Source organism: Coregonus lavaretus (assembly GCF_964263955.1).
Source record: "Coregonus lavaretus genome assembly, chromosome: 9".
Taxonomy (NCBI): Eukaryota; Metazoa; Chordata; class Actinopteri; order Salmoniformes; family Salmonidae; genus Coregonus; species Coregonus lavaretus.
The window spans coordinates 35,521,944-35,541,186 of NC_139996.1; the positions used below are offsets into that span (position 1 = coordinate 35,521,944).

At 46.5% G+C, this 19,243-nt stretch overlaps 1 protein-coding gene across 1 annotated transcript in view; it reads left to right on the plus strand.

The window, feature by feature from the left end:
- The window catches only part of LOC311135171 (cadherin-13-like), a 352,167-nt gene that overhangs the window by 323,618 nt on the left and 9,306 nt on the right, over window positions 1-19,243 (plus strand). Inside the window, exons 9-10 of the mRNA XM_084169093.1 lie at window positions 9,583-9,813; window positions 10,777-10,995. Coding sequence (XP_084025219.1) covers window positions 9,583-9,813; window positions 10,777-10,995 — 450 coding nt within the window. The remainder of the gene's footprint in view (window positions 1-9,582; window positions 9,814-10,776; window positions 10,996-19,243) is intronic.

The following is a 19,243-nucleotide window of genomic DNA, read 5'->3' on the forward strand; positions in this document are numbered from 1 at the left end:
TGGAACGGACAGAGTACGCCGGGGCCCCCTTGATGTCCAGAGGGGGCGGAGAGACCAGCCACCACCGGCCTGAGGAGAGATACTTGAAACGAGGGGTTAATACAGTAATCAGGAGGGAGCAGCAACCTATACGTAACCTCGTTAACTCTCCTCAGGACTTTCTATGGCCCCACAAACCACAGGCTCAGCTTCTGGCAGGGCAGGCGGAGGGGCAGGTTCCGGGTCGAGAGCCAGACCCGATCACCCGGTACAAAGACCGGGGCCTCACTGCGGTGGTGGTCAGCGTTGGCTTTCTGGCGACGCACAGCTCGCTGGAGGTGGACGTGGGTGGTGTTCCACGTCTCCTCCGCGTGCCGAAATCAGTCGTCCACCGCAGGAGCTTCGGTCTGGCTCTGATGCCACAGTGCCAGGACAGGCTGATACCCTAAAACACATTGAAATGGTGACAGGTTAGTGGAGGAGTGGCGGAGAGAGTTCTGGGCATATTCGGCCCATGGCCGGTCCTGGTAGTAGGACCGCAGGAACCTACCCACATCCTGTTTCACCCGTTCCACCTGCCCAGGCGGGTGAAGTGGAGGGACGTATGAACCCCTGACGCAGGAACTCGGAGACGTATGTCTCCATAGCCTCCGTTTCAGCCTGTGACAGGGGATATACATGACTCCTGGGAGGCACAGTGTCTATCCAGAGGTTTATTGCGCAATCCCCCGCCTGATGGGGTGGTAATTTGGTCGCCTGCGTTTTGAAAAAAACGCGTGCGCCAAATCGAGGTATTCGGGGGGAATGTGCACGGTGGAGGTAGTTTCTGGACTTTCCACCGTGGTCGCACCAACGGAAACAGCTTGACACCTACCCTGACACTCTTGCGACCACCCCGTGAGAACCCTCTGCGGCCATGAAAAGGTAGGGTTGTGTAGTGCTAACCAGGGAAGGCCCAAAACAACAGGGAAATCAGGGGACTCAATAATGTGAAAGGTGATTTGCTCACTATGGGTCTCCTGGGTAATCATTGTGACTGGTGCTGTAACCTCCCTAACAAAACCTGACCCTAATGGTCGACTGTCAAGTGCTTTGATGGGCAATGGAATGGACAGGGGAACCAATGTAATACGTAGACTAAGAACTAAAGACCTGTCCATAAAGTTCACAACTGCGCCTTACACTGGGGAACTACCGAGTAATCAGGGAAGTTGACGTGGATGGTGAAATGCGCAGCAGAGGGCTCTGAACGAGTGTAGGTTTGCGTTACCTGGGGTGACGCGAGAGTGCCCTGCCTGCCGCCTCCAGAACCAGAAGAACAGCAGAATGTCCTCTCTTGCCACAAGAGTGACACTGGATCTGTCGTCCTCCGTTCTCCCGGAATGCTGCACCACCCAGCTCCATCGGAACGTGATCTGGGTTGAAGGGGGGTGAAACGGGCAGGCCCCTTCCAGGACATCCTCTCGAAGCCAGCAGGTTGTCCAACCGGATGGCCATGTCCACCAGTTGGTTGAAGGTCAACGTGGTATCCCTGCAGGCTAGCTCCCTTCAGACGTCCTCACGCAGGCTGCATCGGAAGTGGTCGATGAGGGCCCGCTCGTTCCACCCGGACCCAGCCGCTAGAATTCTCAACTCCAGGGCAAAATATTGCGCGGTCCTCGTCCCCTGCCTCAGATGGACCAGACGCTCGCCCGCCTCTCTTCCTTCGGGGGGATGATCGACGGCTGCTCGGAAGAGGCGAGCGAACTCTCCGTAGTTGTCGAACGCGTCTCCTCCTTCACACCAGACCGCGTTGGCCCACTCCAGGGCTTTCCCCGAGAGGCAGGAGACGAGGGCAGACACCTACTCCCGATCCGATGGAGCAGGGCTGATGGTGGTGAAATAGAGGCCAGCTGCAGGAGGAAACCCTGGCAGCGGGCCGCTTTCCCGTCGTATTTCCTCGGTCGAGACAGGTGAATACCTCTGGGTTCTGGTGTGGGGGTGGCTGGATCCGGTCGCTCAGCTGGTTCCGCAGGGTCGGGTCCTCTCCTCTCCAGGCGCTGGACGGCCTGGAGCACCCGATCCATCGCTTTGCCCAAACTGGCTAACATGTTGGAATGCTCCCGGACCCGCTCAACGACTCCAAGCATATTCCCCGCTCCTGCTGACTCCATGCTGTTGGGTGTGTGATTCTGTAGCTGGTGATTTGGACAGAGTCAGACGCAGGAGGTGTAAATCACAGAATAATGGTTTGTTCGGCCAATTCAGCGGTTTGCAGCAATGCATAAAACAACTACAGTGCGTCTTAACGGCGCACTGGGGAAAACACACGGGTGAATATCCCGGCGATAAAGTACATAATGCTGTACCGAGCTATCGACACCTCCACATGGAAACAATCACACACAAAGACATGGGGGGCAGAGCAGAGGGAATACTTATGCAGGGACTGATGAGGGGGTATGAACCAGGTGTGTGTAAAAAACAAGACAAAACAAATGGAATGATGAGAAGAGGAGCGGCAGTGGCTAGAAGGCCGGTGACGACGAACGCCGAAGCCTGCCCGAACAAGCAGAGGAGGCAGCTTCGGAGGAAGTCGTGACAGCCAGGCTGAGCTGATGAGACAGTGGATTGCGCCGTCAGATGGAACAGAGTAAATAGGCATGGATGACCTCTGTGCTTTCTCCTTGGCTAAACTAGGCTCGTAATTGTAATTATTTATTCATATTTAAAGATCACATACGAGTTTGTAATTAAGGCACATTAAAGTTCACATATTCAAAAAGGCATTTCTGTAAACAATTATTATAATAATAATAATTTATTCGAACGGCCCTCCTGTGAAGTAGGAACTAGCGCCAAACGCCTGTGATCCTGTAACCAGTCACAAATTAGGTATCCATTACTTAAATTGTATTTACAGTATTGTACCATGTTATAATAACACCATGATGGTTGAGCTTGCTTAAAGTCGAGTGAATAGCATGCTTTCATACCTCACTTGCTGTTTCTAGTCTTGTCAGTAGCCTTTCCAGTAGCTTGATAGAATGAAATGACAACCAGAAGTCTATTTTGAAACTAATTTGTCAAACTAGCAGTGCACCTGTCCTCCTCAGTTGTCTCCCTGAAGTCATCCTTCTTAATAACACCCTCCCATTGCTAAATTGGCTGTGGCTGGGCTTATTTACAGCAATGATCAGCCAATCAGATTAGCATGAAGCTATAGTCTTTCACATCATCCACTAGAGAGAGAGAGAGAAAGAGAGAGAGGGATGTGTGTGAGTGATTTAGTGAGTGAAGGGCCTTCTCTGGGGAGACTATACAGCTCATTCTCTACCTTTTGGCTGTGTGAAGAGGGGCTATAATGCTGTATAAGGACCCTTTTTGCATGTGTTATCATTCTCAAAATAGATTGTTTAATTGCCTCTCAACCCCTTCTCGCTCATTCTGTGTCTTCATTCTGCTTTTACCTGCTTTGCGTATCCACCTGACGTTCTCCACTCACACCTCTCTCTCTCTCAGGGTGTACAGTGCATTTGGAAAGTATTCAGACCCCTTGACTTTTTCCACATTCTGTTACATTACAACCTTATTCTAAAATGGATTAAATTGTTTTGTTTTCTTCATCAATTTACACACAATACACCATAATGACAAAGCAAAAACTGTTTTTTTTAAATGTTTGCAAATGTATTTTTAAAAAACTATATTACTTTTACATAAGTATTCAGACCCTTTACTCAGTACTTTGTTGAAGCACCTTTGGAAGCAATTACAGCCTAGAGTCTTCTTGGGTTTCTCCCATTCTTCTCTGCAGATCCTCTCAAGCTCTGTCGGGTTGGATGGGGAGCATCGCTGCACATCTATTTTCAGGTCTCTCCAGAGATGTTCGATCGGGTTCAAGTCCGGGCTCTGGCTGGGCCACTCAAGGACATTCAGAGACTTGTCCAAAAGCCACTCCTGCATTTTCTTGGCTCCTGCATTGTGTGCTTAGGGTTGTTGTCCTGTTGGAAGGTGAACCTTCACCTCAGTCTGAGGTCCTGGGCGCTCTGGAGCAGGTTTTCATCAAGGATCTCTCTGTTCTTTGCTCCGTTCACCTTTCCCTCAATCCTGTCTAGTCTCCCAGTCCCTGCCGCTGAAAAACATCCCTACAGCATGATGCTGCCACCACCATGCTTCACCGTAGTGATGGTACCAGGTTTCCTCAAGACGTGATGCTTGGCATTCAGGCCAAAGAGTTCAATCTTGGTTTCATCAGACCAGAGAATCTTGTTTCTCATGGTCTGAGAGTCTTTAGGTGCCTTTTGGCAAACTCCAAGCGGGCTGTCATGTGCCTTTTACTGAGGAGTGGCTTCTGTCTGGCCACTCTACCATAAATGCCTGAATGGTGGAGTGCTGCATAGATGGTTGTCCTTCTGGAAGGTTCTCCCATCTCCACAAAGGAACTCTGTAGCTCTGTCAGAGTGACCATCAGGTTATTGGTCACCTCCCTCACCAAGGCCCTTCTCCCCCGATTACTCAGTTTGGCCGTGCAGCCAACTCTAGGAAGAGTCTTGGTGGTTCCGAACTTCTTCCATTTAAGAATGATGGAGGCCACTGTGTTCTTGGGGACCTTCAATGCTGCATACATGTTTTGGTACCCTTCCCTAGATCTGTTCCTCGACACAATCCTGTCTCGGAGCTCTATGGACAATTCCTTCGACCTCATGGCTTGGTTTTTGCTCTGACATGCACTGTCAACTGTGAGACCTTATATAGATAGGTGTGTGCCTTTCCAAATCATATCCAATTAGTTGAATTTACCACAGGTGCACTCCAATCAAGTTGTAGAAACATCTCAAGAATGATCAATGGAAACAGGATGCACCTAAGCTCAATTTCGAGTCTCGTAGCTTGCAAAGGGTCTGAATACTTGTGTAAATAAGGTATGTCGGTTTTTTATTTGTTATACATTTGCAAAAGTTTCTAAAAACCTGTTTTTGCTTTGTCATTATGGGGTATTGTGTGTCGATTGATGAGGAAAATTTTTTATTTAATCAATTTTAGAATAAGGCTGTAACGTAACAAAATGTGAAACAAGTCAAGGGGTCTGAATAGTTTCCGAATGCACTGTATCGCTCCATCCTCAAATCTGCCTCTCTTGCTCTTGACATCCTCCTTCATGCCTGTGCTCATGCTTTCCTTCCTCTGCCACCTCTGTCTTCTCCCTCTCCTTCCCGCCTCTGCCCTTCTCTCTTTTCTAATACTCTCTATTTCCCCTTTGCATTGCATCTGTGAATTAGTTTCCTTGGCTGCATGGGAGAGTGTGATGTATTGTGACATTTTCTGGCAACGCTATTTCTCATCCCCCTTGTGATTTTTTTATTTCCGTTTTCTCCATCAGCTGCTTTAGTAGCTGAGAAAATAATCCCAATAATAATCACAATAATAAGTATTTCCAGCCAAGGGCATCCTCCCCCCTGTTGCTGGTATTTTAAATAATTTCTACAGTTAATGGGTGTTCTAATGAAAAGAAGCAGCAGCCAGCCAGCCAGGGAAGACTGCTGCGATGTCTTAATGTCCACAGAAATTCAGCTCTTAGTGGAATGTAGGTAGGGCCCTTTTCTCCACAGACAGGCCTATGTGTTTGGAGAGGTTATTAAGAAGACAGCCTTTTCTCTCTAAAAAAAAAGCATATTTTGCTCTTAGTAGCCCACAACAGTAACCCTCTCACACAAGAAATAAAGATCCTTTGACTGAGCACTGGAATATTCCATTTCATTTTAGCCAATGTGATGTTGTTTTTCTTACCAATCTAAAGCATGTACTGCTCTACAAAGCCTGTTCCCCAGATGAAATGTGCAGCAGAACTAGATTATAGATCGTATGCCCATCACGCTGTGTGCCAAGGAGAAGCTCCACTCACTCTATTTCAAACTGCAGCAGGTCTCAACACAGCCCTGTCCCTCCAGACAAGGTCTGGGGAAGAGAAAGAAGAAGGGTGCATCTCTCCTCACAGCCTGCAGCAGAGGATTAGCTTCCCATTCCAGCTCCACAAGTCAATCAATCCCCATCTCACCAGCTCCCCGTCAACCTCTCATCTCTGGGCTGCTACAGGAGAATAGCAGAGCTGCAAGGCCAGGGGCATACAGACAGGGCACTGACAGTAGACCAGATAACTGAACTGACTGGGTTCACTCACATCCTACAGCAGATTATTCATGATGACTGCTCTCTCTCCTTGCTCAACCCCCCCCACTTCTCTCTTTCTCTCTTTCATTCTCTTTTTGCCTGTCTCAAAAGGAACCTTTCTGGTTATTGCATTGTAACAAAGTGCTATTTATCAGCACTCAGACTTGTGGAGTATCACTGGTCAATATTAATTTCTGGAAATAAAATAATTGTATTACATTGCTAGGAAAAACACTTAGGGATAACCACTTGGCCCTATATTGCACAGTATAATATTTAATGGTAAATTACACAGGGAAATTATACAAATTGCTAAGAAGGATTAGCAGTATCCTTAGGCAAGCACTGCATAGAAACTTTTGGCAGTAACTCACTGGTTTGATGTACAATCTCTGTATAATGGTGTGGCATAATGAAGATTGATCTGTCTGAGTCGTTGTTTGGTGAAAATAAAAAAGATATTGATCAGTCAGTAGAGAGTAAACACCCAATGTCAATGGTTACAGAGATGATTTTAAACTCTCAGTCAACTTTTACTGCCAACAATATTGTGTATAGCCTATATGGAGGGAAAGGAGGTTATAATGTTACTCTGTTGTAGCATTAATTAATTTAATGTAATGCTGAAGTGTGACCAAATCGCCTATTAATGAATGCAAGATAAGCTTGAATGCAAACATACCGTACAATTGATAATGATTTAATGCCTCTCAACACACATATGAGTTTAACTTAATCTATATGACATAGCAGAGTGAAGTAGAGGACAAAAGATGAGCTCAGTTTGTGCTGAGACATGTTGATGATGTGGATGTGATGATAATGATGATGACGAGGAGGGAAGGAGGGAGAGAGAGTGATTATATGAGGGAATATGCATTTTAGATGCCAACAGAAGACAAACGGCTTCATTAAACTCTAGCCAAGCACAGCGTCTGCTTGTCTCACTATAAATGGGCAGAATTTGCATGTTTCCTGAGACATCTGTTTTTGCTGGGACACATGGGGAGAGGAAAACAAAGTCTCTATAGTGTTGATGTGTTGAAATAAATACAGATAATCACAGGCCCTTGTCCCCAACAATCTCCATCTTCATCAAAACTAAAAATTCTAATCGCACCCTTTAAATCAAACTCAAGAAGCCGCTACAGCAACATGCTGTTTCTGTTACTGAAACTTAACTCTTCAAGGCCCTAAACTGAACTCTGTTAGATGAACCACACCCAAATGCTTAAAAGTAACCTTTGAAAGTAATCATCCTTGAAAGTGATCTATTTCTCCTGATCTAACAATTATACCATAGTCTATCATCTGCTATAAACACATTAACAGTGAGAAATAGTTCAACAAATTACCAAAGCGCTTTCGCCTTTAGAGCACAAATCATAATTCATTTCCACATTTGTTCCATCTGTATACTCGTGTTTGTTTGGTTCAGATAGAGCAGCTGTTGTGCCTGATTGTGTCTCATCAGCAGTGTATCTCCAGATCCAGCAGCATTTTCTTTGTCCCAGTGTGAGCTATAGCAACTGTGTTGCTGGGACACCTCTGGCAGTCAGAAGTATTGTTAACACAACACTGCTCTGTTGGCTTTGATCTGTGTACCGGTACTTCAGTTCTCCACCCGTGCTGCTCTTGTTTGTGTTGTGACAGATGGTAAAGATAGTTTTCTGGTGTTAACATGATATTGTCCTTGAATATGGGATTGTTGTTTAATTAGTTGTTGATGTGCAGCCAGAGCCATTTCACTGATTCGTTCACAGAAATGCTGAGAGCAAATATATCCATTCTCAATCGCATAACAAGGTTTTGTCTGGAAGTGTTTTGATACCATTCATGTTGATGTTGTGTATGGGTTTGTGTGTCTGAGAAATGTATCTCCAGTCTGAGGTGATAGGCCTAGATCTGCTGGTATCTTTATAGCAAAATGAACTTTATAGGTTGATTTTGTTTTTAGGTTTACCGAGAGTCATAAGGATTTGTCGCTCTCCGTTTTAATCTTTCACTAGAGGAAAATGCCCCCACTCAAAGCACCACCTCACTAATAACACAGCCATGGAAATTAAACCGGCTCTCGTTTGAACAGTTTGACATTTATGACACATGCATCTTGACACATTCACCTTCCCTCCACTCAAACTCTTCCAGGTTCCTGGAAAGCGCATAGTGGTGAGATGATTCTCTAATTGCTGATTTTGTCATGTGTGGGTAATTGCCAGTGACCTCCAGGGCTATTTTGAATGAAGCTGCTTTTCAATCCCCTCTAATCTCTAAGCAACAGAAAGGCTGCGTCCCAAATGACACCCTATTCCCTATATAGAGCACTACTACAAAAGTGATGCACTATATGAGAATAAGGTGCCATTTTGGGAGACAGACAAACTCATACCACACAGCCATGCCTGACTCATACCGCACAGCCATGCCTGACTCATACAGCACAGCCATGCCTGACTCATACCGCACAGCCATGCCTGACTCATACCGCACAGCCATGCCTGACTCATACCGCACAGCCATGCCTGACTCATACCGCACAGCCATGCCTGACTCATACCGCACAGCCATGCCTGACTCATACCGCACAGCCATGCCTGACTCATACCGCACAGCAATGCCTGACTCATACAGCACACAGCCATGCCTGACTCATACCACACAGCCATGCCTGACTCATACAGCACACAGCCATGCCTGACTCATACCACACAGCCATGCCTGACTCATACCGCACAGCCATGCCTGACTCATACAGCACACAGCCATGCCTGACTCATACCACACAGCCATGCCTGACTCATACCGCACAGCCATGCCTGACTCATACAGCACACAGCCATGCCTGACTCATACCGCACAGCCATGCCTGACTCATACCGCACAGCCATGCCTGACTCATACAGCACACAGCCATGCCTGACTCATACCGCACAGCCATGCCTGACTCATACCGCACAGCCATGCCTGACTCATACAGCACACAGCCATGCCTGACTCATACAGCACACAGTCGTGCCGTCTCTCTGCATCATTCAATAAAGAGTAATCTCATCTACACAACACAGAGACCTGCTCTGCCAAGCCACGTCTCTCTCAACCATGATCCAAGTGATTCATGTTCCTTTGATCTGGAAATGACACACAGCTTGTTTTGTACAGTTCTCTATTAAGTTGATTGAAGCTCAGAGTCAAAGGAAAGAGAGAAGTTTATCACATAGCTAGTATCTAGAGACCTTGGAGCCACCTGAATCAACCCTTGATTCAAGTGGAAAGACACTGATACTTGGAAATAGTTGCAGGGGGATAGACTTGGTAAATCTGAAATGGAAATGTCCCTAACCATCAGAGAAATGTTTATAGCTACAGTATTCAGAACAGTGCCTTGTGTTTGTAACAGAGAGAGCTGTGTTGTTGATGTTTTTCTAAAAGGTGTGTATTGTGTCCTCCTCACAGGTAGTCCCCCAGCCTCTGGTACTGGCACTCTGGTCATCCACCTGGAGGACTACAATGACAACGCTCCCTATGTGCACCCATCTGTGGTACGGGTGTGTGAAGATGCCAAGGACAGTGTGGTGGTCGTGGGGGGAAGGGACAGGGACATCCACCCCAACGCTGGGCCCTTTAAGATCGAGTTGGGGAAGCAGCCAGGGCTGGAGAAGACGTGGAAGGTCTCCAGGGTCAACAGTGAGTTCAGACTGTAACCTACAGTACACCCCCTAGACTGATACAGGCACTCACTGTACATTTTTGCAGTACCAGCCAATGTTTTGTGATGGGTAAAGTGGGGAATTATAGGGCTATGTCATACTGTCTCCTCTCCCATATCATGTGAGAAGGCTTGTCATTAGAAACATACTAGGGGTGTCTGCCATCCATCCATTAATGCCTCAACTGACAGTGATGTTATGTGTTGTGTGTGCTTCTTTGGTTATTTCTGTGTATGTGTGTGTGTGTGTGTGTGTGTGTGTGTGTGTGTGTGTGTGTGTGTGTGTGTGTGTGTGTGTGTGTGTGTGTGTGTGTGTGTGTGTGTGTGTGTGTGTGTGTCTCTGGGGACAGGAATTAGACAGTAGGCCTACTGTTCTGTACTATATGTCTCAGTAATGTCAGTCTCTATGGGTGGCCTCAGTGGGATAGCAGGGCTGTGGAGGAGAGGAGGGGCAGGCATGGAACACAGACATTGATTCAGGAGTTGCATCATGTCTGCCGGACCTGCTTCTCCTCTGATTGAAGGACTGACTGACAGAGGCTAAAGCCTGTGCAAAAGCATTGCCTGTGAGTGACAGGGGGAAATGCTCTTCAATCAACTCTGCTGGGGAGCACAAAGAGACAGGTTGACGAGAAATTGATATATAGCATTCTAGCTAGGATGATCCTGGCCATAACCTGTGTGTGTTTACTTCTGTTAGTCTGGTTTTTTTGTTTGTTTGAATGGTATAGCTTCTACTTTTCAGTTTACTGAGATACCATTTTTTCAATTATTCGAATTGACCCCATCCCTGGTGCGTGCATGTGTGCTGTTTATGCATCTCTATTAATTTGTCTGTTCAATTAACTGTCATGATTGTACAGTGTGGCACGTGCTCCAGCATGTAAGTATATAAACATAATTATCTTGTCAGTTAACCTCATTGCCTGGTCTCTATTCAGACACACATGCCCAGATCATGCTGCTACAGAGTATGAAGAGGGCCAACTACCAGTTACCCCTGGTGGTGACAGACTCTGGCCTGCCTCCACTCTCCAACAGCACCGAGATCAAGGTCCAGGTGTGCACCTGTAAGAAGAACAGAATGGACTGCAGCAGTGCTGGCTCTGTACGCTCCAACCTGATGATGATGCTGGCTCTAGTCCTGCTCTCCCTATTCTGTGAGTATACGGTAACTGTAGTCCTGCTCTCCCTATTCTGTGAGAATACGGTAACTGTAGTCCTGCTCTCCCTATTCTGTGAGTATACGGTAACTGTAGTCCTGCTCTCCCTATTCTGTGAGAATAAAGTAACTCTAGTCCTGCTCTCCCTATTCTGTGAGTATACGGTAACTGTAGTCCTGCTCTCCCTATTCTGTGAGTATACGGTAACTGTAGTCCTGCTCTCCCTATTCTGTGAGAATACTGTAACTCTAGTCCTGCTCTCCCTATTCTGTGAGCATACGGTAACGCTAGTCCTGCTCTCTCTACTCTGTGATTATACGGTAACTCTAGTCCTGCTCTCCCTATTCTGTGAGTATACAGTAACTCTAGTCCTGGTCTCCCTACTCTGTGAGTATACGGTAACTCTAGTCCTGCTCTCCCTACTCTGTGAGTATACAGTAACGCTAGTCCTGCTCTCCCTACTCTGTGAGTATATGGTAACTCTAGTCCTGCTCTCCCTACTCTGTGAGTATACGGTAACTCTAGTCAGTTGTGACTATATGGTATACAGCTATGGCCGAGTTTAACATTAAACTACCGCAATAGGGGCTCCCGAGTGGCGCAGCGGTCTAAGGCTACAGACCCTGGTTCGATCCCGGGCTGTATCACAACCTGCCGTGATTGGGAGTCCCATAGGGCGGCGTACAATTGGCCCAGCGTCATCTGGGTTAAGGGAGGGTTTGGCCGGGGGGGCTTTACTTGGCTCATCGTGCTGATGATGAGTGTACTGTTGCTTGTATGCGTTGTATGTGCTTGCTGTTATTGTCACCCCCTGATATTGGCTACACTAGCTATTTCCCACACCGTTGTGGGACATCAGTGCACTGTTGCGGGACATCAATAAAATCCTGGGAGGGAAATAATTGGCCACGTTACTAGCTACAGCTGCACCATCAAGAGCATCTTGACCAGTTGCATCACCGCCTGGTACAGTGAGGGAAAAAAGTATTTGATCCCCTGCTGATTTTGTACGTTTGCCCACTGACAAAGACATGATCAGTCTATAATTTTAATGGTAGGTTTATTTGAACAGTGAGAGACAGAATAACAACAAAAAAATACAGAAAAACGCATGTCAAAAATGTTATAAATTGATTTGCATTTTAATGAGGGAAATAAGTATTTGACCCCTCTGCAAAACATGACTTAGTACTTGGTGGCAAAACCCTTGTTGGCAATCACAGAGGTCAGACGTTTCTTGTAGTTGGCCACCAGGTTTGCACACATCTCAGGATGGATTTTGTCCCACTCCTCTTTGCAGATCTTCTCCAAGTCATTAAGGTTTCGAGGCTGATGTTTGGCAACTCGAACCTTCAGCTCCCTCCACAGATTTTCTATGGGATTAAGGTCTGGAGACTGGCTAGGCCACTCCAGGACCTTAATGTGCTTCTTCTTGAGCCACTCCTTTGTTGCCTTGGCCGTGTGTTTTGGGTCATTGTCATGCTGGAATACCCATCCATGACCCATTTTCAATGCCCTGGCTGAGGGAAGGAGGTTCTCACCCAAGATTTGACGGTACATGGCCCCTCCATCGTCCCTTTGATGCGGTGAAGTTGTCCTGTCCCCTTAGCAGAAAAACACCCCCAAAGCATAATGTTTCCACCTCCATGTTTGACGGTGGGGATGGTGTTCTTGGGGTCATAGGCAGCATTCGTCCTCCTCCAAAAACGGCGAGTTGAGTTGATGCCAAAGAGCTCCATTTTGGTCTCATCTGACCACAACACTTTCACCCAGTTCTCCTCTGAATCATTCAGATGTTCATTGGCAAACTTCAGACGGGCATGTATATGTACTTTCTTGAGCAGGGGGACCTTGCGGGCGCTGCAGGATTTCAGTCTTTCACGGCGTAGTGTGTTACCAATTGTTTTCTTGGTGACTATGGTCCCAGCTGCCTTGAGATCATTGACAAGATCCGCCTGTGTAGTTCTGGGCTGAGTCCTCACCGTTCTCATGATCATTGCAACTCCACGAGGTGAGATCTTGCATGGAGCTCCAGGCCGAGGGAGATTGACAGTTCTTTTGTGTTTCTTCCATTTGCGAATAATCGCACCAACTGTTGTCACCTTCTCACCAAGCTGCTTGGCGATGGTATTTTAGCCCATTCCAGCCTTGTGTAGGTCTACAATCTTGTCCCTGACATCCTTGGAGAGCACTTTGGTCTTGGCCATGGTGGAGAGTTTGGAATCTGATTGATTGCTTCTGTGGACAGGTGTCTTTTATACAGGTAACAAGCTGAGATTAGGAGCACTCCCTTTAAGAGTGTGCTCCTAATCTCAGCTCGTTACCTGTATGAAAGACACTTGGGAGCCAGAAATCTTTCTGATTGAGAGGGGGTCAAATACTTATTTCCCTCATTAAAATGCAAATCAATTTATAACATTTTTGACATGCGTTTTTCTGGATTTTTTTGTTGTTATTCTGTCTCTCACTGTTCAAATAAACCTACCATTAAAATTATAGACTGATCATTTCTTTGTCAGTGGGAAAACGTACAAAATCAGCAGGGGATCAAACACTTTTTTCCCTCACTGTATGGCATCTGACTGTAAGGCGCTACAGAGGGTAGTGCATACGGCCCAGTACATCACTGGGGCCAAGCTTCCTGCCATCCAGGACCTATATACTAGGCGTGTCAGAGGAGAGCCCAAAAAATTGTCAAAGACTCCAGTCACCCAAGTCATAGACTGTTCTCTCTGCTACCGCACAGCAAGTGGTACCGGATGGTGGTGCTGCTGTTGCTGCTAATATCGACATGCCCTGGGCAGAATATTCGCTCATTAAATCTCAGATGTCTTTACAGCGACTTTTAGACCTGTTCCTAGCATCTCTTCCATTTGTGTTGGTGTGTCTGTGTCTCCCCCACCGTTAATCTGGCGTCCCCCGCTACAGTCAGGCGCTTCCCAGGGACTCCTGTTGGGAGCTCACGCTGTATATCTAATTTATACCATTGGTGATAACATGAATAATGTACTCCTCCAATGAGAATGGGAGGCATAATGGTGCACTTCTAACAGCCAGTCTTCTGGAGGAATAAAATAACTTTCAACTGTTAAATAGATGCCTATTCTGTGTTCAGAGGGGGATTGTGGGCTGGGCTGGTTTTACAGCTGAGTTCCGTGCCCACGGCAATGTTCAGCAAGAGGGGAGCAGAGAATGGCGGGAGGGAGGAAGGAGAAAGGGAGGAGGATGTCCCATCTGTAATTCAACGCACAATGGAGCCATTGAGAGTGTTGAGCAAAAGACGCCTGCAGGCCTGATCATACCAAGCAGCCACTAACTCTCTCTCTCATCAGTCCCTCTCTCTCTCATCCCTCTCTCTCTCTAGTCGCTCACCCACTTCCATTGCCCTTCTCTCTCAGTTTTTCTCCTTCTCTATCACTCATTCACTCTCTCTCTGTCTCTATCTCTCAATCTCCAGCCATCCCTGACTTACAATGACAATCTATTTTCCTCATCTCCTCATTTTCTCTCCATATCTCTCTATCTCACCTCGTTCCTCCATCCATCACTCTCCCTTTGGGTATGTATCTCTCCATCCGTCCCCTCTTCAGTCTCTCTACTTTCCCTCTCTCCCCCTCTCTCCCCCTCTCTCTGCCTCTCTAAGGCCAGCTGTGAGGCCAGGAGCATACAGACAGGGCTCTGACAATATACCAGATAACTGAACTGACTGGGTTCACTCAGTGAACCTGAGGAGGGATCTAGACATGCAGCCTGACGCAGCCCTAGGTCTACAATCTTGTCCCTGACATCCTTGGAGGGCTCTTTGGTCTTGGCCATGGTGGAGAGTTTGGAATCTGATTGATTGATTGCTTCTGTGGACAGGTGTCTCCTCATTTTCTCTCCATATCTCTCTATCTCACCTCGTTCCTCCATCCATCACTCTCCCTTTGGGTATGTATCTCTCCATCCGTCCCCTCTTCTGTCTCTCTACTTTCCCTCTCTCCCCCTCTCTCCCCCTCTCTCTGCCTCTCTAAGGCCAGCTGTGAGACCAGGAGCATACAGACAGGGCTCTGACAATAGACCAGATAACTGAACTGACCGGGTTCACTCAGTGAACCTGAGGAGGGATCTAGACATGCAGCCTGATGCAGCCCAGAGCAGATTATTCATGATAAGCCTGCTCTCTCTCTCTCTCTCTCTTTCTCATGGTGGTCTATGTGCTACAGTGAGGGAAAAAAGTATTTGATCCCCTGCTGATTTTGTACGTTTGCCCACTGACAAAGAAATGATCAGTCTATAATTTTAATGGTAGGTTTATTTGAACAGTGAGAGACAGAATAACAACAAAAAAATACAGAAAAACGCATGTCAAAAATGTTATGAATTGATGTGCATTTTAATGAGGGAAATAAGTATTTGACCTCTCTGCAAAACATGACTTAGTACTTGGTGGCAAAACCCTTGTTGGCAATCACAGAGGTCAGACGTTTCTTGTAGTTGGCCACCAGGTTTGCACACATCTCAGGAGGGATTTTGTCCCACTCCTCTTTGCAGATCTTCTTCAAGTCATTAAGGTTTCGAGGCAGACGTTTGGCAACTCAAACCTTCAGCTCCCTCCACAGATTTTCTATGGGATTAAGGTCTGGAGACTGGCTAGGCCACTCCAGGACCTTAATGTGCTTCTTCTTGAGCCACTCCTTTGTTGCCTTGGCCGTGTGTTTTGGGTCATTGTCATGCTGGAATACCCATCCACGACCCATTTTCAATGCCCTGGCTGAGGGAAGGAGGTTCTCACCCAAGATTTGACGGTACATGGCCCCGTCCATCGTCCCTTTGATGCGGTGAAGTTGTCCTGTCCCCTTAGCAGAAAAACACCCCCAAAGCATAATGTTTCCACCTCCATGTTTGACGGTGGGGATGGTGTTCTTGGGGTCATAGGCAGCATTCCTCCTCCTCCAAACACGGCGAGTTGAGTTGATGCCAAAGAGCTCCATTTTGGTCTCATCTGACCACAACACTTTCACCCAGTTCTCCTCTGAATCATTCAGATGTTCATTGGCAAACTTCAGACGGGCATGTATATGTGCTTTCTTGAGCAGGGGGACCTTGCGGGCGCTGCAGGATTTCAGTCCTTCACGGCATAGTGTGTTACCAATTGTTTTCTTGGTGACTATGGTCCCAGCTGCCTTGAGATCATTGACAAGATCCTCCCGTGTAGTTCTGGGCTGATTCCTCACCGTTCTCATGATCATTGCAACTCCACAAGGTGAGATCTTGCATGGAGCCCCAGGCCGAGGGAGATTGACAGTTATTTTGTGTTTCTTCCATTTGCGAATAATCGCACCAACTGTTGTCACCTTCTCACCAAGCTGCTTGGCGATGGTCTTGTAGCCCATTCCAGCCTTGTGTATGTCTACAATCTTGTCCCTGACATCCTTGGAGAGCTCTTTGGTCTTGGCCATGGTGGAGAGTTTGGAATCTGATTGATTGATTGCTTCTGTGGACAGGTGTCTTTTATACAGGTAACAAGCTGAGATTAGGAGCACTCCCTTTAAGAGTGTGCTCCTAATCTCAGCTCGTTACCTGTATGAAAGACACTTGGGAGCCAGAAATCTTTCTGATTGAGAGGGGGTCAAATACTTATTTCCCTCATTAAAATGCAAATCAATTTATACCATTTTTGACATGCGTTTTTCTGGATTTTTTTGTTGTTATTTTGTCTCTCACTGTTCAAATAAACATACCATTAAAAATATAGACTGATCATTTCTTTGTCAGCGGGCAAATATACAAAATCAGCAGGAGATCAAATACTTTTTTCCCTCACTGTAGATGATCAATGCTTTGTTATCAGTGGCCAATGTGGAAACAGCTGGTGTGTGTATGAGCCCAGTGAATGTTAATTGGGTGGCATGCAGAGCTTCTCATTGGCATTCATTATGACACACCATACTGTACTGATAGACTCTGGCATTCATTAACCAACCAAAGCATGTTGTTTCGTTGGCCAAAACCATAGCTGAATGGGGTGTGTTATGTTGAGCTGCAGACAGTATAGCATCATCAGCAGGCACTGCAGCATATTATTCAGCTGAGCCATGCAGCATGAAGAGACAGGTCGTGATATACGGAGAGGTAATCTTTGTCTGTGTCTCCAGTGGGAGAGAGAGCTGGGCCATAGAGGTCCCCTCTGTATCAGAGTCGGTACAGTGATACACACAGAGAGATGACTTCTGTCAGGGCACATCAGCCAGACCCAGGCTCCACCGCTCAGGCACAGATAGAGGGAACTGATCACTCGTCGTGGAGCCAGATTGTGAGAGGAGTCGAGGAGTAAGATACTGTGATTTCAATTCCCTTATCACCGGGCTGAACTCTGACCCCTCAGCAGAAAGACAGTGAAAAAATGGAAAGAGCTCAAGACAAGTGACAGCAGAGTCTGAGAGAAGAAAGGTGTGAGGAGATTAGACTGTCTGTTCCCCCTCTAACTTAGACACGAATCACACACACACGCACGCACACACATCCAATCTCATACTGTACGTGCATTCTGTCTAACCCTCACACTCTCTCCCTTCCATACTGTACATACCACAGGCAGCTGGTGGCATCTTAATTGGGGAGGACGGGCTCATAATAATGGCTGGAATGGAATTTATGGAATGGTTTCAAACACATGGTTTCTATGTGTTTGTTACTATTCCATTCACTCCATTCCAGCCATTATTATGTGCTTGTCCTCCTCTCTCCAGCCTTTCTGAACATATTCACACACATGTACTTTCTGTATGATTGACATTTACATTGTGTCTTCCTGCAGGCCTTCTATAGCAGGCTCTAAGTACTTTAGGAAGGAAAGGTCTTAAACACTGTGTGGCTGGTGGAGCTTGCTGCAAGTCCACCAGAGAGGACTGCACTCAACCTAAGGAGAGACGCTGCTCCATCATATGGTTGGGCAATATTCAAATCAAATCAAATGTTATTTGTCACATGCGTCGAATACAACAGGTGTAGACCTTACAGTGAAATGCTTACTTACAAGCCCTTAACCAACAATGCAGTTTTAAGAAAGAATAAAACAAACAAAAAAAAATATATAAATAATACGAAATAAAAGTAACAATAATTAAAGAGCAGTAGTAAAAATAACAATAGCGAGGCTATATACAGGGGGTACCGGTACCGAGTCTTATGGCTTGGGGTTAGAAGCTGTTTACATAGGTGTTCCTTTTGTCCAGGTGTGAAAGGGCAGTGTGGAGCGCAATAGAGATTGCATCATCTGTGGATCTATTGGGGCGGTATGCAAATTGGAGTGGGTCTAGGTTTTCTGGGATAATGGTGTTGATGTGAGCCATGACCAGCCTTTCAAAGCACTTCATGGTACAGACGTGAGTGCTACGGGTCGATAGTTATTTAGGCAGGTTACCTTAGTGTTCTTGGGCACAGGGACTATGGTGGTCTGCTTGAAACATGTTGGTCTTACAGACTCAGACAGGGAGAGGTTGAAAATGTCAGTGAGGGCACTTACCAGTTGGTCAGCGCATGCTCGTAGTACACGTCCTGGTAATCCGTCTGGCCCTGTGGCCTTGTGAATGTTGACCTGTTTAAAGGTCTTACTCACATCGGCTATGGAGAGCGTGATCACACAGTCGTCCGGAACAGCTGATGCTCTCATGCATGTTTCAGTGTTACTTGCCTCGAAGTGAGCATAGAAGTAATTTAGCTCATCTGGTAGGCTTGTGTCACTGGTTAGCTAGCGGCTGTGCTTCCCTTTGTAGTCTGTAATAGTTTGCAAGCCCTGCCACATCCGACGAGCGTCGGAGCCGGTGTAGTACGGAGCCGGTGTAGTACAGTGTAGTACGGAGCCGGTGTAGTACGGAGCCGACATTACACTTGTAACGGATATCGAAGATGATTGACAGCCGTTGTCGATAGTGACGACATCGTGATGTGAGAGACAATGCATAACCGATTTCAACTTGACTGGCACCACGCAGTAAAGAGCTGACCGGGCAGCCCACAGCAGGGCCATGCCAAATGGCCTATTCCTTTGCTATAGCCTGCATACCCTATTTCATTAAATCTGTTATAAACAATTTACAGAATGCAAGAGAACAATGTACAGTCGTGGTCAAAAGTTTTGAGAATGACACAAGTATTGGTCTTCACAAAGTTTGCTGCTTCAGTGTTTTTAGATATTTTTGTCAGATGTACTATGGTATACTGAAGTATAATTACAAGCATTCCATAAGTGTCAAAGGCTTTT